At 35.2% G+C, this 21,724-nt stretch overlaps 3 protein-coding genes across 3 annotated transcripts; 1 reads left to right on the plus strand and 2 right to left on the minus strand.

Moving 5' to 3' along the window:
* Positions 1 to 1,122: 1,122 nt before the first annotated feature.
* LOC135140369 (carbonic anhydrase 2-like) lies at positions 1,123 to 2,398 on the minus strand. The gene is made up of 8 exons (XM_064070863.1): positions 2,317 to 2,398; positions 2,194 to 2,232; positions 2,104 to 2,136; positions 1,899 to 2,054; positions 1,721 to 1,844; positions 1,570 to 1,675; positions 1,286 to 1,519; positions 1,123 to 1,227 (listed from the first exon to the last, which is right to left on the minus strand). The coding sequence occupies exons 1-8, from the start codon at positions 2,396 to 2,398 to the stop codon at positions 1,123 to 1,125; spliced, it is 879 nt and encodes a 292-aa protein (XP_063926933.1).
* Positions 2,399 to 13,737: 11,339 nt separating this feature from the next.
* On the minus strand, positions 13,738 to 17,942 carry LOC135140370 (endoplasmic reticulum metallopeptidase 1-like). The gene is made up of 9 exons (XM_064070864.1): positions 17,787 to 17,942; positions 17,281 to 17,730; positions 16,344 to 16,884; positions 15,595 to 16,269; positions 15,310 to 15,539; positions 15,081 to 15,261; positions 14,488 to 14,828; positions 13,948 to 14,439; positions 13,738 to 13,902 (listed from the first exon to the last, which is right to left on the minus strand). The coding sequence occupies exons 1-9, from the start codon at positions 17,844 to 17,846 to the stop codon at positions 13,738 to 13,740; spliced, it is 3,135 nt and encodes a 1,044-aa protein (XP_063926934.1). The 5' UTR covers positions 17,847 to 17,942.
* A 298-nt stretch (positions 17,943 to 18,240) lies between these two features.
* Positions 18,241 to 21,687, plus strand: LOC135140712 (UV excision repair protein RAD23 homolog B). Its single transcript, XM_064071368.1, has 5 exons — positions 18,241 to 18,479; positions 18,533 to 18,611; positions 18,659 to 18,803; positions 20,660 to 21,210; positions 21,330 to 21,687. Exons 1-5 carry the CDS (start codon positions 18,414 to 18,416, stop codon positions 21,554 to 21,556), a joined length of 1,068 nt encoding a protein of 355 aa, XP_063927438.1. The 5' UTR covers positions 18,241 to 18,413; the 3' UTR covers positions 21,557 to 21,687.
* The last annotated feature ends 37 nt before the right edge of the window (positions 21,688 to 21,724 follow it).

Raw genomic sequence — 21,724 nt, forward strand, 5'->3', positions numbered from 1 at the left:
CGATATATTTTTTAAATATTCAAATTCGTATCAGTGACAATAATTGTTTAGTTTTTACTGTTGGGAAAGCATTTTTTCGGAATCTAAATAACTACTTGGTGCTGATTAATGAAATTACATTTATTACAAATATTTTTTGATATTTAGGTAAGTATATTGTGAAGTCTTTGTTGTTGCATTTATCTGAAAATCCAGATTATTTCAGTTTCGCATTAAATTTTTTTAGCCCTTTTTACTTACGGAAGTATAGTAATCGAAACCATCGGACGAATGCCCACTTTTATATTTTCTCGACGTTTCATGACCCCTACACTACGAAAAAGTAGTCTCCCGTTTCCGTCCGTCTGTCTGTCTGTCTGTCTGTCTTTCTGGTGTCTGTATCCAATTTTATTAGACACGTAATCTCCGAAACTACTGCACCGATTGTTGTTAAATTTTGTATGTATATTAGAAATATCATGTAGATGGTTAAATGCTAACTAAAATTTTGTTAATCATTTTCACCAACAATTTGATGACGTCATTTAAAAGAATTATATGTTTATAAATATGCACGGTATAATAACAGTTTATCATTAGCGAAAGGCATCTCGGTAATGGTATAGTGGTTACGAATCAGGAATAGTTCGATTCCAAATCCGGCCTTTCGTTTTTTTTTTCTTTTAATTTCTCGTTTTCTCTCGCATTGTGTATTATCTTATTATCTATGTTTATGACGTCAAAACAAATTTTTTATTGTTGAAATTACCCCACTTTCTTGAAAAGGTGAGAATACGCTCTTCATTTATTTAAAAATATAAAACCTTCTCGGGCGCCAAATGTCTTTTTTTTAATATGAAACCTTCTCGGGGGTCCCAACTGTCTTTTTTAACAAGATGAAACCTTCTTTTTGTCTATGACACTGTGACTAGTACCTTCTATATTGTTTTTACTCCATAGAAGTTATCACGGAAAAGTAACAAATTTTATAATTTTTCAGAAGCGAGGGAAGTTCTGTCGAAATAAATTTCGACCAATTTTTTTCAATAAAGCTTCATTCAGAGCAAATTGTATTTATTTCCCACAACCGAATAACATTATACATTCAACAAATCTTTAATCTAAGTGCGCCATATCCGTCATCTATTGGTTTCTAAAAACTTGTCTTCCATTCAGAGGTTGTATATTTCTGTTGTTATAAAGCACAGGATTATTCTTGCTATCTTTGATTTTAGTCAAAGCAAAATACTGAAATTAAAAAAAATACATTTCGTTGTTTGAATATTTGCACATGGTAAGTACTCGCCTGAGAAAGCGATATTGCAGAAGTTCCGTTAACCACACACAAAGTTACCATTTCCTCGCATCTGGGCATCGTGGAAGACCCAAAATAACTAAAACACGTTTCATAATTTTTTGGCAGAAAATCTTTAAGAACTATATCGTCATCCAAAGCAACCGGTGCACCGTTCATTTTAGAAGAAATGTTCTGAACTTTGGCAATTATAGGGTCAAAAACGGGATTAGGCTGTTCGGATATCTAGAAAACAAGTCTCGTCGAACGACTCATTCTATAACACAGTTTCATACTTCAAAAAATGCGCTGATCACAGCAAACCCGTCTTTCTTGTACAGAGCGCTGTGAGCATTTCCATATTTTTCAGCGTAGAAGACCATAGTAATTTCTAGAGGGAATCTTTTTTAAGGTTGATTTTTATCTGTTCTGGTGTTCCTGTTTTACCTTTTGTTGTCGATTGTGTGTTGAGATGGCCATTGAAACCCGAATCGAATAAAGGCGTAACGGCCACTCAAACCTCCTCCAGAGATTTCTGCCGGTTTTGAAGCGTCGTCCAAATGTACGACAACTGCAAATTTGTTTTTAAGTAGTTAAAAAGTGGCTGGATTTGATTCAGTTAAACCTGTGTAGTCTTTGTTAAGGAGTTTGGCTTTTACTTTTTTGTTAAATTGTCCGTTTAAGTGTAAAGTTTTGCCTTTTGCTAGTGTGGTGTTTTCGGTGACTATGTTTATGGGGGATTGGTTTTTTCCCTCAAAGCAGAATTTCGCTGGCCATTTTGCTGTAAATATTGCAAGAAACATACATTTTGTAATCAAAGTTTATCTTACCCTGTTCGACATAATTCCACTGGTTAGTATTTTCTGAAAATAGATTTGTTTAAAAAAAAAAAGGGAACATCGACTAAAGAGTTTTTGTACCTGGAATTTCAGCTGTCGCTTGATTCAACGCGAACAAAGCTACAAATACGTATACATGAAAAAATAAAATCAACCTTCTAGGAAACTTGAAAACTTATGAAAAATACAACTGGTTTTACTTACAAGTAAAAATTATGAAGCAAAGTCTCTTCAGGTAACTCATGGTCATTATGTAGGTACTACGAAAATACGCGTTGTGTAGCATATTTATAGGCAGCGATAAAGGGAAAAAAATTAGATGTTTTTTTATTAGTAGGTACAGGTTGAAAAAACTCCATCATTTTGATAGTGAACATATCACACGCATTTCCATAAGCCTCAAAGATACCATAATTATAGGTAAAAAAGGCATACTTATATTTTAAGTGGGATATTCATTTTTGTTTCTTTATTATTATGTATTTACTTGAGCTATTATGATTGCACTAAAACATTAGTTCGATAATAAAAGCCATAATTCATTTTATTCAATGTAATAAACAATAATTTTCGTGAATTTTGTCGCGTCATAGAAAAGTTAGAGCTAAAAATGCCGAATTTAAAAAACTTTGAGTCTTTAAGCAAGAATTTCTAGGGGGAACGCTAGGCGAGAGACAAGTTTGAATTGGGCGCTATTTGTTGCCTTAAACGCAACCAGCAATTCTTCTTTAAATCTACCTGACGCGCTGGGATAGACGACTACCGGACGTGGGTCATTAAGCCGATAATGAAGAATAAGTTCTATTTTTAAACGCTCTGTATTTTTGCTCGGTAAAAATGATAAATGCTAAGTTATATAATAAATGCTCAGTTAAAAAATAAATTCTCAGTGAAAACATTAAAAAATCAAAAAATTAAAATATCTGAAAATTGAAAATCTAGAAATTGATAAGTTCTCAATATTCAAATCCTGAAAAATTGAGTATTGACAATTTAAAAAATTGAGAAATCCAAGGATCAAAAAATAGTAAAATCGAAAAATGTAAAATTTAAAAAAGCCAAAAATTGAGAAATAGAACAAAAGAAAAATCAAAAATTTAAAAATTCGAAAAATTGAAAAATTAAAATATCGAAAAATTGAAGAATTGGGAAATCGAAACACCAAAAAAATCAAAAAAACAAAAAACTAAAATTCAAAAATCCAAAAATTGAACATTCGAAAAGCCAAAAAGTCGAAAAATCGAAACATCGGAATATTCAAAAACTGAAACATCGACAAATCAAAACATCAACAGTAAAGGAGTCAAAAAATCAAAAAATTAAGAAATCAAATTAGACCAAAATTGAAAAATCGAAAAGTTAATAATTGAAAAATTGAAACATTTTTATTTAAATGAAAAAAAATCGGTAAACCGAAAAATTGAAAAATCTAAAAATCGAGAAATTGAACAATCTAAAAATTAAACTATTTAAAAATCGAAGAATTGGAAAACCAAAAAATCTAAACCGAGAACTTGAAAAATCGAATAATCGAGAAATCGAAACATCAAGGAAAACAAAAAAATTAACGGAAAATCTAGAACTTAAAAATTGAAAAACGGAGAAATCGAAACATCAAAAAATGGAAAAATTGAAGAACCGAAATATTGCAAAATTCCAGAACTGGAATACTGAAAAACTGAAAAATGGAAGAAAAATTGAAAAATCGAAAAAGTGAAAAAATTCAAAACTGAAATCTTGAAAAACTGAAAAATGGAAAGAAAACTGAAGAATCGGAAAAGTGAAAAAATCCAAAACTGAAACATTGAAAAATGCAGAAATCGAAAAATTAAAAAATCACAATTGAAGAAATAATTGAAAAATCGAGAAATAGAGAAATGGGAAAATCAAAAAATCAGTTAATCGAAAAATTTAGAAATCGAAAACTTTAGAAACTTCAAAAATTGAAAACTGAAAAATAAAAAAATTTAAAAATCGTAAAACTGAAACATCGGAAAATTGAGAAATCGAAAAATGAAGAAATTCGAGAAACCGAAAATATGAAGAATCGAGAAATCGAAGAACCGATAAATTGAAAAATCCCAACAATATGTCGAAAAATTGAAAAATCGAAATCGAGCAAAACTGAATTTCGTAAAGTTAATAAATTGAAAAACTGAAAATTTAAAAAAAAATCGTATCAAAAACCAAAAATTCAAAAAATCGAGAAATTGAACATTAAAAAATACAAAACATTGAAATCCCAGTAAGTTGATAAATAGGAAAATTTAAAAAACAAAAATTTTAAAAATCCAAGAATTGAACAACAAAAAAAATCTAAGCCTGAAAACTCAGAAAATCGAATGATCGAGAACTCAAAACATCAAAGAAAACAAAAAATCTAAAATTTAAAAATTCGACAAATTGAAAAATCATGCAACTGAAAAATCGAAAAGTCCAGATAGTGAGAAATCTAAAATCCTAAAACTTTAAAAACTGAAAAATTAAAATATCGAAAAATTTAAAAACCGAGAAAACACAATATCAAAAATTTGAAAAATTGAAGAAACGAAATATTGCAAAATTCCAAACCTGAAATATTGAAAAACCTAAAAATGGAATGAAAATTAAAGAATCGAAACAGTGAAAAAATCCCAAACTGAAACATTGAAAAATTGAGAAATGGAGAAATGGGAAAATCAAAAAAATCGGTCTAAAGAGTTTAGACAGTACTTCTCTCGCTATCGGAAACGTGACGACTGCATGCCTATTATGTTTTTTTTTTCACATTATATTTCAAAGCATTCGGTTTTGTAGTTCCTGATTAAATCAATAAAATAAATTTGCGCATTCATTAAATTTTTTTAGTCACCCTATATATCCGAATCCAAAAAATATGAATGGGATGATAAATTACAAGAAGAGACTCATCATATTTTATACAATTTAGACAGGATTTATTCAGCAAAATTTTGAGGTGACGTCATAAATTTTTTAGAGGGGATAAGTAAATATATTGTGATTAAAACGGTCCTGGTTTAATAACAAAACAATATTGTTCGTCTATGAAACAAGCTCGTCTTAGACAAAGTATTCGTAAAAAAAATATGTCGTAAAAAAATGTACGTATGCTGGTCCCGATTGCGATTATGGTTTAAATATTTTTTAGATAATCCTGTCATGGATATAGAAACATTTGTGACAGCCAAAGAGGTTTTTTGAGCAAATTATCTTTGAATTTAGACCAAATTGAAATAGACACTAGGCAACAGGCACATTTGGGCAAAAGAAAGAGAAATTTGGGTTACGGCTTCAAATTTTGGACGTGTAAATACTTAGACCGACTACAACAACAGCTAAAACTGTGGAGTCTTTGTTGTACAGTACAATTAGAGGTAATAGTCATACATACTATGGACAACAAAGTGAGGAAAAAGCTGCCAAGTGTTTTGAAATAAATAAAAATATAAAAACTGAACGGTGTGGCTTGTTTATTTCAAAACAATTTCCTTACTTGGCTGCTAGTCCAGACAGGGTTCTAGAGGATAGGAGTACATTAGTCGAAATTAAATGCCCTTCAAAATCGCAAGATTTGTCTCCCCAAGAAGCAGTAAAAAAAAATAATCAAATTTTGTACATTGACAGACAGAGAATTGAAAGTAAAAAAAATCATGATTACTACTTTCAAGTCCAGGGACAAATGCTTGTTACGGGTATTTCACAAGTTTATTTTGTTGTGTGGACACCCAAAGGAATTAATATAGAAAAAAAAAAACGAAGAAATATGTAAAACGATGGCAGATAAACTTGGCATATTTTACTTTGGCGCATTATTGCTCGAAATAATTGATTTAAGAAGAAAGAGGAACCTGCCTTTGCGAGAGATTTTTTTTAAATAAATAAAATTTGTTTCTATTTTTTTATGTACTTTAATAATTTATTAGGAGTACATTTTTTTTTTCACAAAAAACCAAAAAAATATGATACCTCGCCTAGCGAGTCCCCTTAAAGTGGCCACCACAATTTCCACGTGAAACCCACCCCTAATCGAGCTTCTCTTCGGTGTGTGTGATGGTGATGGTACAAAGAATCTTCTGCTTCGTTTGAATCCTCCTCATGACGTACATGATTTTGAACCGTCCGGACCAAAACGGCGTGTTATAAACGAAGTGGTCCACGAAGGGACGTCTGGTCCAGGTGAAGTTTCCTGCGGGAATGGGACACTGGAGCGGCTCCTTGAGTCCCGCCGCTTTCATCAGCGTGTTGTAAGTTGTGCATGGGTTTTTGACCCATGGAGTCGCAGGCAAGTGCAGCCACCCTCCGTCACCCCATCGCTCGGTAAAGATGGCGTTTTCGGCCGTGTCGTCGATGGGTTGTAGGAGGGTGAAGTCCAGAGTGACGGCTTTATGGGTGCGATTGAGGCGATCGATCCTGTAAGCCCTCATCGGGACTTCCAGTTGGTCGTTATCTGGACACAAGTACCCAGTTTCGGCGCTCATGGTGTATTTATTTACCTGGCAAAGTTATTTTGTGGACTTGTTACTTTATTCCAGAGATAGAAATTTACTTACAAAAGCACTTAAAGTAAATTGAATTAAACTAGTAACTAGCACGAGTAATGTAGGACTCATTTTTTCGTTTTTTGTGATTATTAAAATCGTCGCGTGCTATTTATTGGGGGTTTCATAGATCAAATCGTACCAAACAAGTGCTTATTATTTCGTGATAAAATAATTTCACTAATAGTGGGTTCGAAATGTTCTTTGTTGTTTGCTGTACAAATAAATTTAATTATATAGAAGATTTCAAAAAGCATCCGCAACACGAATTAAAACACTTCTGCGATTTTAACATAGTAGACGTGGCACAAAATGACCTCCTTCGTTTTACTGTCCACGTACTGCAAGCTGAACCGAAACCGCCCATTCCAAAACGGTATGTTGATTCCAGAGGTATCTATAACGTAATCCCTCAGCGAATAATTACCCTAGAACAAACCATGACCTTCGAATTAAGCAAACTCTAGCGCTCTTACGGCCGGAACGGGACACCGATCCGCATGTCCAACCCCAGCTTTAGTGTGGAACGAAACCCACGCCGTCTTGAAATACGTCAACATGCTCTTGCACATGTCCGGCTGAAACCCAAGAAACGGCACTTGTTTCCACCCACCGTCGCCCCATCGGTCGATGGTTACGCACCCACCGACTTTTTCGTCGATGGGTCTGTCGTACGTAAAGTCGAAATTGAGAGCCCGCTGGGTGCGATTGTAGCGGACGTATTTTAGGTTTCTGATGGGGTTTTTGAGCTGGTCGTTGTTGGGGCAAACTTCGACGTTGTCGACTTCGATGGTGTATTTGTTTTTTATCTGAAAAGTACGTGGGGTGTGTCTATATTTTTTTGGTTGGTTTGTGTTACGAAAGCCTGGTTGGTGAGCAGAATTAGCGGAATGAGGCAAATGGTAGGTTTCAACATTGTGGGTGAAATGGTTGGGTGATGGCGCGTTCGAGCTGAATTAGATGATAATGGGGTCATTGTGGGGGTAATGAGGCGTGGGTTGATTGAGAGAAATTAGCTGCAAAGTGGACTTTGTATATTTTTTAATGGTAAACAAGAATCTGAATAAAATTGAGCTTTTACAAAAATATGTAGATTTAAATGTTTCTGATTTTTATTAGGCAGATAATCTTCACTTGAAACATCAGTATAGCATGCTCCTTTAACTATTTTAACAGGCCCCAGTTACCTTCATGTTAACTTAGGTTTAGAGGTTATCAAAACGAATTAAATTTGTAAAACTAAATTTTATAATTTTTCGAAGATTCTGCATTGTTTGCTTGTGGTTCACGGACGAAGGAAGTAATTTTACAAATCGTAATAAAACACATGCACTACAAACTTACCACAAGCTGAGCCTCCATATCTTCTTACTCCATTCGCCCACTAACTCCACTAACACTTTATCCACCAAAAACCAAAAGAATATTTTTCAAAAACCGTTTACACTTCACTTTAACACTTCATTCCCCAAAAACCAAAAGTCTTTTTTCAAAAACCACTCAATGTTCATCTTTATAATAATTAGTAATCGAAGAGACATATTACCAGTTCCGCGAACAGATTAAGACTGGTTTCGGTACACAATTACACCCCCTCCCGACCCCTCGGTGACCTATTTTCTGTCTGCGAGTTCCAAGAATCAAGTTATTTCCAAGAAATTCGTCGCGCGGTTTTTTTCGAGAAATATCAATTTTTACAGATTTATTTTTTTAGTTTTAAAACTTGATTTTTCGATTTTTCAGGTTTTTAATTGTTCGATATTTTAATTTTTCAATTTTTTTGGTTGTTCGATTTCTTGATTTTTAAAATATTTGATTTTTCTGTTCTTCAGTTACTCGATTTTTCGATTTTTCTACATTTCGGCTTTCCATTTTTCCTTATAAAATCGATTAACTGAAGAATAAAAAAATTGTAATCCTAAAATATTGGAAAATCGAGAAATCAAAAAATAAAAAAATTGGTCTAAAGAGTTTAGACAGTACTTCCCTCGCTGTCGGAAACTTGACGACTGCATGCCTATTGTGTTTTTTTTCTCATTATATTTTTGTAGTGGGAATTTAAAAAAAAAATGCGATGACGTCATCAACATTTTTGCAAGGACACGTATATCAGTTGGGATAGATGTAGTGTAATACTAAGAATAAAATTATTATATTCTCAAATTTTCGGGAAAATGAATTGGGTCGTTTTGAATATTGATTTGTAATAATCAATAAAATAACGAAACAATTTACTCACGTATACGTATCAGAGGCAACTGAAAATCGTGTATGTATAAACATTCTTAATTTAAGATGACAGGCGTAACACCATACGTGAGAGTCAAACAGAGAAACTGTAAACAAAACGACCATCGGTTTTATTGCTTCGACTTCCGCTTATTATATAAAACATTGGATTTTATTTTAATTCTTGACGGTGAAATTCACAATTGGTTGATTATAAACATGTCTATTTCACATTCGCGGAACCAAGTGAGCGCATAAAACAAATGCAGGTCTGTAATGTTATAGTCGATGTAAATAAGCGTGCTACCCTTATGTTTCAACCGAGTTTTTCCTTTAACAAATTTTGTGTCTACCAAATTGGGTTGGTTGGGGTGTAATACTAATAATAAGTGTTGCCTTTAATTTAATCAATAAAATAAATTGACTTCATTAATTTTTTTGAAGCACCTCTTAAGAAAATCTAAAAAATATGAATGGAATGATAAATCACAAGTACAAACTCATCATATTTTTTGCATTTTAGATAGGATTTATTCAGCAAAATTTAAGGGTGACGTCATCAATTTTTTTAGGAGGGATGAACAAATACATTTTGAACAAAAGTTTACCATGCTTATAATAACTTTAAAATATTCCCAAGATTTCAAAGCATTCGGTTTTGTAATTCCTGATTAAATCGATAAAATAAAATAAATTCACGCCTTCATTAATTTTTTTGAGTCACCCTGCATATGCAAATCCAAAAATATGATTGGAATGATAAATCACAAGTACAGACTCATCATATTTTGTACATTTTAGATACGATTTATTCGGCAAACTTTTGAGCTGACGTCATCAAGTTTTTGTAGGGGATAAGCAAATATATTTTGACTAAACATTTATTATGCTCTTTATGACCTTAAAACATCTGCAAGATTTCAGAGCATTCGGTTTTGTAGTTCCTGATTAAATCAATAAAATATATTTACGCATTCATTAATTTTTTTGAGTCTCCCTGTATATGCAAATCGAAAAAATATGAATGGAGTGATAGATCACAAGTACAGACTCATCATATTTTGTACATTTTAGATATGATTTATTCCACAAACTTTTGAGCTGACGTCATCAAGTTTTTGGAGGGGATAAGCAAAGATTTTTTGACTAAAGATTTATGATGCTCTTTATAGTCTTAAAACATCTGCAACATTTCAAAGCATTCTGGTTAGCAGATTAAAAATTAAATTTCAAAATGTTGTTTTATAATTTTGATTTTTTTTCCAAAAATCTGGACGTTTCGGGTGAAAAGTCGATTCAGAGTTGTAAACTACATGTGTAGGACTATGTTATTTTATACAATTGAAAACCCATTTACTATGTACAATTTTGAAGTGACGTCATCGCATTAGTGGTGGGGATGATTAGACAAATTTTGGTTAGCGTTTTACCATCTACATGATATTCTTAATATAAGTACAAAATTTCACAACAATCAGTCGAGTACTTTCGGAGATTATCTGTCTAATAAAAACCCGGGACAACAGACGGACAGACGGACGGACAGACGGACGGACAGACAGACGGAAATGGGAGACCTATTTCTTCGTCTTCTAGGGGTCATGAAAGATCGAGAAAACGTAAAAGTAGAGAGTCGGCCGACGGACTCGATTACAATACTTCCTTTGCTTACGCTCGGGAAGTAAAAAAATTATGAATCGAAAATTTGAAAAATTGAGAAATTGAAAAATCGATAGTTGAAAAAACGAGAAACGGATATAATTGGAAAATTGAAACATCCAGAAATCAAAACATGAGAAAATCGAAAAATCCGGAAACGGAAATAAAAATAAAAATTAAAACTTGAAAAATTTTAAATTAATAAAAATCGTTAAATTAAAAAATTGAAAAACTGAAAAATCGGAAACCTGAAAAACAGAAATATTGAAAAATAAGTAAATTGAGAAATCTATAGTTGAAAAATCTAATTTTCGAAAAATTGAAAAATCGAGAAACGGAAATAGCACAAACGAAAACTTAAAAAAACAAAAAAATTGAAAAATCGAGAAATCTAGAAAATTTAAAAATTCGAAAAATTGAAAAACTGAGCATTGACAACTTGAAGAAATAAGTTTGAAGAAATTAAAAAACCGAAAATTTAAAAAGCAAAAAACTGAAAAATCGAAAAATTGAAAATTCCAGAAGAACTGGAAAAATCAAAAAATCGAAAAGTCGAAAGATTAGAAATCTAAAAGTTGAGAGTCAAAAAATCGATTAATCGAGAAATAGAGAATTCGAAAAATCGACAAATACGAAACCAAGAAACGCAAAAATAAAAAATTTAAAAAATGGAAAAACCGAAAAATCGAAAAACCAAGAAATTGAAAAATCGAACGAAGAAACATCAAGAAATCGAAACATGAAAAAACGAGAAACCAAGAAATCAGAAAAGCCCAAACGAAAAATTTAACATCGAAAAATAAAAAATCTAAAGAAACCGGGAAATCGAAAAATTGGAAAACTGAGAAATCGAAACATCAAAAAATCGGAAACTGAAACATGAATTTGAAAATTTTAAACTTGTAGCTGAAACTGCCAAAATTTAAAAAGCTTTGAGTGATTTTCATAATTTTGTATCTTAAAATGTGTATTTCTCGATGTTTTAGTTTTTTAGATTTTTGATTTTTCAATTTTCCGAATATTTTAATTTTAGATTTTTCACTTTTTTATATTTGAATTTCTCGATCATCGATTTCAGTTTTTCAATTTTTCGATTTTAAAATGTTTGATTTCTAGGTTTTTTCACGTTTCGATTTCTCGATGTTTCAGTTTTTTAATTATTCAAGTTTTCGATTTCTCGATTTTCGGTTTTTCGATATTTAAATTTTTGTATTTTCCAATGTTTCAATTTTTCGGTTTCTCGACAATTCAGTTTTGGAATTTTTCAATTTATCAATTTTTCGATTTTTTAATTTCAATTATTGACATAAAGTTGGGGTACTCAGAATTAAAAAAAGTAGAATCAAGGTTTTGAAATAAATTGTGTTTTTTTACTTTCGAATATCTACACCACAAAATTAAACAAATTGATCAGATTAACTAAATTTTAAAATACCGCAATACCCCAAATGAGCTATTGTTTACGCATAAAACAAAACGAGATTCATATCGCATTAAATAATTACATTCCTAATAAAATCTTTCATTTTAAAATGTACGACCATTTTATTTGGTGTTGTTTCAGTGATGACTTCCATATGGGCAAAACTAATCTTGCTTTACCATGCACTCCCAACGCAAGCTTTCGTAAGTACCACGACCACAAATCTTTTTTCCAACCATTTTCATCTTATGTGTTATAGTTGAACACCAAATATACCATCGACATGGAAACCGCCTACTTGTGTCCGGAAAACGACCAGCTGGAAGTGCCCATCTCGTTCATCCACATTAATCGCATCAACCGCACCCACAAGGCTCTCTCCATAGATTATACCTTGAATCGTCCCATAGATGACAAAATCGAAGCCACTCTGCTTGTAGAAAAGTTGGAAAACTCAGGCTGGCTCAAAGTACCTTCGGTACCATGGCAAAAGAATCCGTGCGAATACGGGAGGAGAATCGACAAAGAAGGATCGATCAGGTTTCTTAAAACTCTGGGTTTGGTACCAGCGGACGCTTGTCCCATTCCTGGGGGAAATTATTCCGTGAAAAACTACGTTTTGGAGTTGCCGCATTCTACTCCCTTTTGGGCCGGACGATTTCGGTGTAAGTTTGTAATGAGGATCATCAACACAAAGAAGAATATTTATTGTGTGATGTTTATAATTAATATTGTTGAAAAGGTAGATTAAGGGTTTGAATGTGAGTTTTAATAATCAAGAATGAAAAAAAATGATTTTGCAATGTATCAAATATTTCGAATATTTTCCTTTTTTTTTCAATTTGAAAAATTGATAAAATGAAAAATCCAGGGGCGAGGGAATAACCTTCGACCAATTTTTTGTTCCACTTTTAACAATGGATGTATTTAGTAGTCATTACAATCAGATTACAATGAAATATTTAAAAATCATTTAACCGATTTACATGGACACGATAAGATCAAAATTTTGGGACTCCAATTGCAAGCTAATTTCAATTTGTTGAGTGTCTCAATCGAAGCACCATGAAAAAACTACTAACATTTCTGAAATTAGTGATACTCGTGCAGCAATCTTTCTCAGCTTTTGTAAGTTAAATTACCGATAATTGTCCTAGTATTTACCTATTCTAATTTTCAACAGATGAAAAACAAGTACGTGGCCGAAGTCGAGGCCTTCCAAACTTGTCCGGACCACCCGAAACCTGTTAACCCCATAACAAACATAAAATTTGTGGCACACAACCGAACCCACAAGACTTTGGGCTACGACATTACTTACAATCGAGCTTTGGACGAAAAAGTGGGCGGAGCCGTTACCGTGGAAAGGTGGGGGGATGGGGGATGGATCTCTATTCCGTTTATAGGTTTTCAGAAAAACATTTGCAAGTACATGTCGAGACATTTGAAGTCGTTTTGGGTGGAATATTATGAGCACATGGGAGTGGAACATCCCGAAAGATGCCCAATACCTAAAGTAACTTGATTTGTAATCAACTGACTAACGGTTTCATTTCGTTTTTTTTTTTTTAGGGAAACTACTCTTTGAGGAACTACATTTTTAGTGCAACTGAGATGAATTTGCCTTTTTGGAGCGGGAGATTTAAATTTACAACTAAGTATGAAGACGTGGACACAAAAGAGGTGATTTTTTGTTGTGTGCAGACTGTAAAAGTAACCGAGATTTACTAGAGTTCTTTAATAAAGGTTTTCTTGAATGAATAGAAATGTTTATTATTAAATTGTCCACGATTCGTATATGGCGGTCCAGGAAGCCACTGTTGTCCATGAAGGAAATTGTGCGATGAAATCTCTGAAGCGTTTCGAAGTCTTCCTGGGCTGGGACATGAACTGGGAACAAAGGGCGAGGTCCATGATTGAACCCGAATGACCCGATGGAACCTACCATGAGAAAGTTTTGCAACAAGTATTACATTTTAGACAAACCTGGAAATCCATGGTGAATTTAAAGGGAGTGGGTTTTAATCCATACCCATAAAAAATGAAGTGGGTGTTTCTTCCATTCCACAGGGGTCCTTGTAACGGTTTGCCACTTCCTAGAGTCCACCTAGTCAATTCTGCGCCCAAAACGGGAGAAATTATAATATTTGTCGTCGTCGGAGCATCAATTTCCACCAGAAATTTAATTTTATCGCTGGTAGTTTCTTTTTTGAGTATTTTGAATGTGGATTTAGGAAGTGGCTCTGGTTCAGGACCCGGTATCCAATGCGTTTTCCACAGTATACTCAAACCAGGAGCGAAATATGGCATTCCACAGTACAAATAATGTATACAATCTCGATCTACCGGTTGGACCCGTGCCACCTCAGGAACATATTTTTTGACAGAATGAGGGCTATTCATGTCAAGAGTGAGTGTCCAATAGCCCGTTTTTGTAACTACTGCTCCAGTAGCGTCGTGGAAAATTCTCTTAGTGTGCTACAAATAACTGTGTGGTAACTAAATTCTTACAAGAATTGTATTTACCACAATCATGAACCGCTGTGGTGCCAAAGATGTAAGTTCGCCAGAGTATGGAAAACCCAGAGGTGTAAACACCAATATGGCAATAAACACACAGAAGATGGTCACGAACAAGCGAAAAATTTTTCCAACTTTGTGTGTGAGCAAAATTAGTGGAACGACGAAACCGGAGAGAAATACGGTTAGTAAAGAGACTGTGAAAGCAATGACAATTTCGGAATTAATTCCAGTCCCCATTCTTCCCGCTGCAGGAATAAGTAGGTTCAAGAGGGTTACAATCATGTCACTCCAGTGGGTGAAAGGTAAAGCATTTATTGCCACGTGTAGGAACAACCATTTTGGCCCTAGAATTTCCATCTTTACCTATGTTTGTTAAATTAAAGAATTGTTGAAGGTTATTTCGACAGAACTTCCCTCGCGTTTGAAGTGAAAAATTAAACAGTTTTTACAAAGTTAAATTGTAAAATGTTATACAATTTTAATATTTTCCAAAAATCTGGAAGCCTGGGTTGAAAACTCGACTCAAAGCAGACAGATACAGATAGACAGATGGAAACGGGAGACTTTAGCTTACGCTCGAGTAGTAAAAAGTTAACCTTTCCAGTTTCCGAATTTTGTTTCTAGAAAGTTTTCAACTGAGGCGAAAAAACCCCAAATCAGTATAATAAAACTAGACCGGGTTCTTATCAGTAGGCCAAAGATCAGCATTATGGTCCAGATTAAGTGATAAGCGTCGCGGTATAAACGAAATATGGTCCATGGAGACGTGGCAAAGTTCTGAAATAAATGTTCAGTTAAATAGAAGACGAAAGAGTGATTAAGTACTTTGAGATAGCGTTTGGAGTGTAAATGGAGCACTACCATCGAGGCCAAAACTGTTGGAACTACGTAAAGAACGAAAAGCCACCATGGACGTGCAAACCAGCTCATGGTTTTGCCCAGGATGGTTAACCAAAGTGCTATTAAAACAACCAACGTTATGGAAATGATCCAAGACGCGGCAATTCCAAGCGTGCAACTTAATAGATTTTTATAGCACTTCTTGGTGGTCAAATCTGGAAGAAAAACCGAACTACAATGGTACAAAGAGAATGGAGAGTTAAAACTCACGATTTGTTTGTACATTTTTGTTGACCAAGAACAGTGAAACCGCTATTGTCACCAAATTGACCAAATCCGACACACCCATGGTGTATTGTACCATAAAAACCCCCAACATGTCAAAAAACACCACTTTGCTCCCATCGCTTCGATCTTCACCCAACTCCGGCCTACTGATAACCGCTTTAACCAAACCCACAATGTTATCTCCTGTCCTCTGCAGCGACCCCATTGGGACTTGCTCGATGGTATCCAGCTTCGTGTGGTACACGTACCCGTTTGTCGTCCACGCAAAATCCAACCCTGAAGCGTTCCCAAAATCCCTAAAAATCCTGTAATCCGTGTCCCCCACAAACAGTTTGCTTTCAAAGAATTCCTGAGATAGAGAAGACCCATATGGATGTGCTACTGCTTTAGAGTACGTTTTGAGTAACCAGGAGTTTCTGGGATCGCCCTGGAAGAGTAATTCTCTGCCGCCGGCACCACAAGCTTCCAGATTAACAAAAGCACGAACTTCTTTCGCCCATCTGTGTTGAGTGATGAAACCGTGGCTCGCTTGCATGAAATTTTCTTCGGCGCCGTTGAAGAGGAAGATGATGTTGTGGGGGAAGGGTTTGGGGGATCTTGACAGGACTCGGAGGGTTTCTAGGGTGACGGCACAACCAGCCCCGTCGTCGCTGGCACCTGATATTTGTTTTATGGGTGAATTGCAAAATATGGTAATGTATTCTTACGACCAAGATAACGTATCAACTCACCGGGACTATCAACAGCTGAATCGAAGTGACAGTTTACAAGTAAGCTATGTCTGGACTTAACTCCTGATGCAATCCTAACGACAACATTTTGTACATTCCGGTATACACTGGCCATCCCATCCAGAAAATCCATATCAAAATCGCCACTAACCCTCTGAACATCTAGTTCAATAGAGTGGATTTTGTTTGAACCTTTGATGATTTCTTTCACTTCGCGTGTGAGTAGTCCAACTGCAACTACTTCATTCTCGTAGCTACCTGCAAGTCGAGGGCCTATTTTTGTAAGTTTTTTCAAAAAATTGTAGGCTCGCTCTGAAATAAACCGGTCACGGTTTTCGCGTTCGTCGGCGACCATTAAGGGTTTTGGGAGCCGCTTTTGTACGACGATTACAACCACGAAAGCTAGCACACACAAACAGAAAAGTGCTAGAAAATGACGCGGATGAAACGGTTTTAGTTGGTGTTTTTCGTCCCTTGTTTCTTCCGCCAGAGGGTGAGTAGCTTCAATGTCTTTGAAACGTTTTCGAAGCAACGTTGACTCCTATAACACAAAGATGTTAAAGTGTCGAGGTTTAATTAATTTTTTACTTTCCTTATTCATTGTGGTTGGTTTCTAGTTTTCGCCACGACTGTTTTCGTTTTAACTTATTTGGTTAATTTATGAGCTACGAAGCGCCGAATTAACAATGCAAATGCAAGTAGGACATTAAACGGTCGTAACTGACGTCAAAAATTTGAATTTGGGGGGTTTTCCTGGATTGACTACACCCACATCATCAGTTTTTTGACTAGAATTCGTTATTTAGAGTAATAATTTCAGGGAATTTTTGTCCACTGTTAAAAAAACGATTCATTGGTGTCAGAAAATGTTTAATAAAAATTAACTTGGTTAGCATCAGAACATCTCTGTTATTTTTATGACGTAAATAATACACACAATGTTTTCTTTGGTGTCGACATCCTGAAACGTGGACGTGAACCTAAACCGCCCACTAAAAAACGGGATGTTAATCCCAGTGCTATCCATGGAATAGTTCTTCAGCGAATACTTTCCCGGTGGAATTGGGCAACGATCAGGATGAGCAACCCCGACGTTCTCATAAAACGGTACCCAAACACTCCTCAAAAATCGCAACATGTATCTACAAATGTAGGGCTGAAATCCCAAAAACGGTATATTAATCCACCCGCCATCCCCCCATCTGTCGGCACTAACAGCTCCGCCCACTTTTTCGTCCAAAGGTCTGAGATACGTAAAATCGTAGCTCAAGGCTTTCTGGGTGCGATTATAACGCGACAGTTTTAAATTGGTTATTGGAGTTTCCATCTGGAAGTTATTGGGGCACGTTTGGATCGTTTCTATTTCGGCTACATATTTGTTTTTCATCTGGAAAGAAAATTGAAAATTTCAATGTAACGAACGACTGTTTTTGAAATAAATACAAAAGCTGCAAAGCTGGAAATTAGCACACAAGTGACCAGGATGATTATTGTCGTTAACATGGTGATTTCCACTGGATAATGTTGAGTTGGGTTTTGTGTTTTTATGATTTTTATCTCGTCGGGCGAAATGAGGATATAATTACGCGTTTTAGTGTAATCAGGTGTGTCGTAGTTGAATTACCAGATGAATGAAACATGAAATTGGTCACATGTTGCGCGCCAGCCACATCTGAGTTGCCACGTGTTCGTAGTGACGCACGTCTTCGTCGCCATTGGTTCCGGACGCTCAAAATTAAAACGAGTCACGCTGTGTTTGAAAATGGGACCCAGACTAATATTTAGTATTATCGTACTAATTGAAAAGCGTAACTCATTTTTTAGTTGAATGATAAACGTAAAAACCGACGTTGGTGTCGGAAATGCGGTGCTAGGGAATTTCGTTTTTCGGGCGGCGCGGTTGTCCCCGTCACTCCTGCCGAACGTAATATGGCCGTCAAAAGTAGCAGATCTGCTATATCATCGAGACAAATAATTTAGCCAAAAATAACGTAAAGTGTTTACAACGAGTCGGTGATACATCATTAGTTAGTTTATTCGGACCACTCGTTTTACCAAAATACGTCCACAATGAAGATAACAGTGCGAAATCTCTACCAAAAAAACTTCATCATCCACATAGACCCATCCAAAACGGTAACGCATTTTTTCGCCTCAGAATTGTCACAATTAGCACGAATTCCTTGCAGGTGAAAGACCTAAAGCAGCAAATCGAGGCCGAGAAGGGCAAGGAGTATCGTTGGGACTACCAGAAACTAATTTATAGGGGTAAGGATACGGGTGGTGTTATGCATGTGGTCATGGGTTTGTTTTAGGTAAAATTTTAAAAGATGAGACACCATTGTTGGAATACAATATTGACGAAGACAAATTCATTGTTATTATGGTTTCGAAGCCTGAAGCGGGCAGCGAAGTCGCCAATAGCGGCGACAACTCCTCAACTGCCACCACTCAGCCTAGGTTAGTTTTTCAAATCGAAACAAGTTATCACGATTTTGATAAAAAGGCACCCGTAAGCTGTAGAAGGATCAGTTAACAGTAGTTTATTTTTTGCCTCTGCTTTCCTAAGGAAAAGTACAACTGAATCATAATCATAAATTATTTCTGTTTACATGAAAGTAAGTTTGTTAAATAAAATGCGCAATCTCGTTAACGGAACAATTCAAATTTACAAATTAATTCTTAGAATGCAAGGAATAAGTCAATAAAGAAATTCATTTTTCTGGAATGTGGATCTTGACACGATTAATAATACTGTTGTTGCCAACAATTCAGTATGTATGAAAATAAGGTTTGGAACACCAAATGAACAGTTTTTTTGAAAGATTTATTTAAAATCACGGTATAAATAAATAATTAAAATGCATTTATTCATTCCTTATTGAAGGTAGAGGTCATTTCAAACATTAGTAAATATTTCATGGTTTTGCTTTTTAAAAATGCCTCCAAAGTGTTTCTAAAACAAAAATGGTCAAAGGTTATTTCGACAGACCTTCCCCCGCTCCTTTGAAAAATTATAAAAAAAAATTGCGATTTTTGTGTAAAAACCGTTTTTCAATTTTCCAACTTTTCTTAAGTTTTCAATTTTTAGATTTTGCAGTTTTTCGTTTCGGTTTATTTTCTTTATTTTTACACTTTTTTGATTTTTCAATGTTTCGATTCTATTTATAAAATCTTGCTTTTTCAATTTTTCGATTTCTCATTTCTTTTTTCTTCAGTTTTTGATGTAAATATGTATAATTCATAATTTTTAAAAATTTTCAATTTTACGATTTTGGAATTTTCCCATTTTTTAGATATGGGATTTTAAAACTCCATTTATTCGATTTTTCAATACAATTTTTGGGTTTTCCAATTTTTCGGTTTGATTCGTTTTCTCTTCTTTCCAATGTTTCGATTTTTCGCTTCTTGAGTGCTTTGATTTGCAATTTTTCGAATCAAAAAAATGCAAGAATTGCAAAATTGTAAAATAAAAAATGAAAAAACGAAGAAGTATGACATGAAAACTTTGAAAAATCTAAAAATTAGAAATCAAGAACTTGAAAGTTTGAAGAAATCAGAAAATCTGATAATAGGAAATCCAAAAATTGCAAAAGTGAAATATTTAAATTTGAGAAATTGAAAATTGAAGAACCGAAAAATTGTAAAATTTGAAAGTTCAGAAATCAAAAAAATTAAAGTTGAAAAAACGAAAAATTATGAAACCGAAACAATGAAAAACGAAAAATTGTGATATCAAAAAATTGGTCGAAGGTAAATAATTCCAGTTGTAATAAAAGTATTGTTTTCTCAAATTGCTTCATTCATTCATTTTTTGAGTCACCCTGTGTAAGTAATTCTAAAAACTAAGAGTGCATTGATCAACCACCAGTATATAGTCACAATATTTTGAATATTTCAGAGAGGATTTATTAGGCAAATGACGTCATCAATTTTTTGGGAGGTGATAAACGAATAAATTTTGATTTACCACGATTACGATAACTTTAAAACGTTTGCAGTTTCAAAGTTAAATTATACAATTTTGATTTTTTTTCTCCAAAAACCTGAACCCCTTTGAAGTGTTGGTAGAAAACTCACATGAAGTTAGGAGTTACAGAACCTGAATTCATTCATCTTAATTATTTAAAAAAAACCGTAAGATTAATATGTCATAATTGTCACACATTCCCTGTCATGTATTTTACATTTCGAAATGTCTAGTTGAAATGTTGACTTTTTGTAAATTTTGACTTTGTCAGTTTTCGGATTTGTGATTTTGTAATAAAAAACCCTAAGCTCGCCCTTCGCGAGATTAATTTTGGTTGTTTTTGCAGCGCAGCGCCCGCTCCGACGCCGGCATCGGCGCCCGCTGCGGCCCCCGCTCCCGCCCCCGCTGCCGCCCCTGTGCAGCCCGCCCAGCCGACCGCCAACTTGAGCAGATCGGCCGAGTCGACTCTGCTCATGGGCGAAGACTATGAGAACATGGTACAAAACATAGTGGACATGGGCTACCCGCGGGATCAGGTGGAACAGGCTCTGAGAGCCAGCTACAACAACCCCGACAGGGCCGTGGAGTACCTCATCAACGGCATCCCGGCCATGACCGAAGACCAGGAGGCAGCTCCCAGCATGTCGGGCATCGACGAGAGGCAGTCGGACGCCAACGACCCTCTAGCATTCCTAAGGAGTCAGCCGCAGTTTCAGCAGATGAAACAAGTGGTCCAACAAAATCCTCAACTCTTAAACGCCGTGTTGCAGCAGCTGGGGCAGACCAACCCGGCTCTGCTCAACTTGATTTCCCAGAATCAGGAATCCTTTGTTAGACTGTTGAACGAACCTTCCAGCGGCGCCCCGGCGGCGGCGGCTCCGGGAAATGCACCCGCAGGTACATTTAAGTGTCAAAGTTTTCACTTTTCTGGAAAAACTTAGAAGTCATGGAATTCAAAACAAAGTTAAAAGAATCTGGGTTTTTGTGATGTTAACTTTACTCCTTTTGTGTTTTAGCTCCTCTGGCGGCTCAAGGAGGCGGCGGTGGTGGCGGCGGCGGTGGCGGCGGCGGCGGCGCGCCCCCTCAGGCGGCCATCCAGTTCACGCCCCAGGACAAAGACGCCATCGAAAGATTAAAGGCTTTGGGTTTCCCAGAACATTTAGTGGTGCAGGCTTACTTCGCATGCGAGAAGAACGAAAATTTGGCGGCCAACTTTCTGTTGTCTCAGAATTTCGACGACTAATAACACGCTCGGTTTTCTTTTAATTTTACTTTCAAGTTATGTTTATTTTCTGCCTAATCATTTTGTGAATTTTTTTTAAATTGTACTTTCTAAATAAACCATGCGTTTATTGTACGTATTTCGCTTGTAAATAGGCTGTTTATTAATGTTGTTCTGAATTGATAGCTC

Source organism: Zophobas morio, unplaced genomic scaffold (genome assembly GCF_036711695.1).
Source record: "Zophobas morio isolate AGI-343-1 ecotype UQ-CSIRO unplaced genomic scaffold, CSIRO_AGI_Zmor_V1 ptg000040l, whole genome shotgun sequence".
NCBI lineage: Eukaryota > Metazoa > Arthropoda > Insecta > Coleoptera > Tenebrionidae > Zophobas > Zophobas morio.

Coding starts and splice junctions, on each gene's coding strand:
- LOC135140369 (XM_064070863.1), bottom strand. CDS start 2,398: ATGCTACACAACGCGTATTTTCGTAGTACCTACATAATGACCATGAGT. Junction 1,676..1,720: donor CACACAATCGACAACAAAAG/GTAAAACAGGAA, acceptor ACCTTAAAAAAG/ATTCCCTCTAGAAATTACTA. Junction 1,228..1,285: donor CTGCAATATCGCTTTCTCAG/GCGAGTACTTAC, acceptor TTTTAATTTCAG/TATTTTGCTTTGACTAAAAT.
- LOC135140370 (XM_064070864.1), bottom strand. CDS start 17,846: ATGTTAACGACAATAATCATCCTGGTCACTTGTGTGCTAATTTCCAGC. Junction 16,270..16,343: donor TTCAGCTGTTGATAGTCCCG/GTGAGTTGATAC, acceptor AACAAATATCAG/GTGCCAGCGACGACGGGGCT. Junction 14,440..14,487: donor CACAGCGGTTCATGATTGTG/GTAAATACAATT, acceptor AGTTATTTGTAG/CACACTAAGAGAATTTTCCA.
- LOC135140712 (XM_064071368.1), top strand. CDS start 18,414: ATGAAGATAACAGTGCGAAATCTCTACCAAAAAAACTTCATCATCCAC. Junction 18,804..20,659: donor ACTGCCACCACTCAGCCTAG/GTTAGTTTTTCA, acceptor TTGTTTTTGCAG/CGCAGCGCCCGCTCCGACGC. Junction 21,211..21,329: donor TCCGGGAAATGCACCCGCAG/GTACATTTAAGT, acceptor TTTGTGTTTTAG/CTCCTCTGGCGGCTCAAGGA.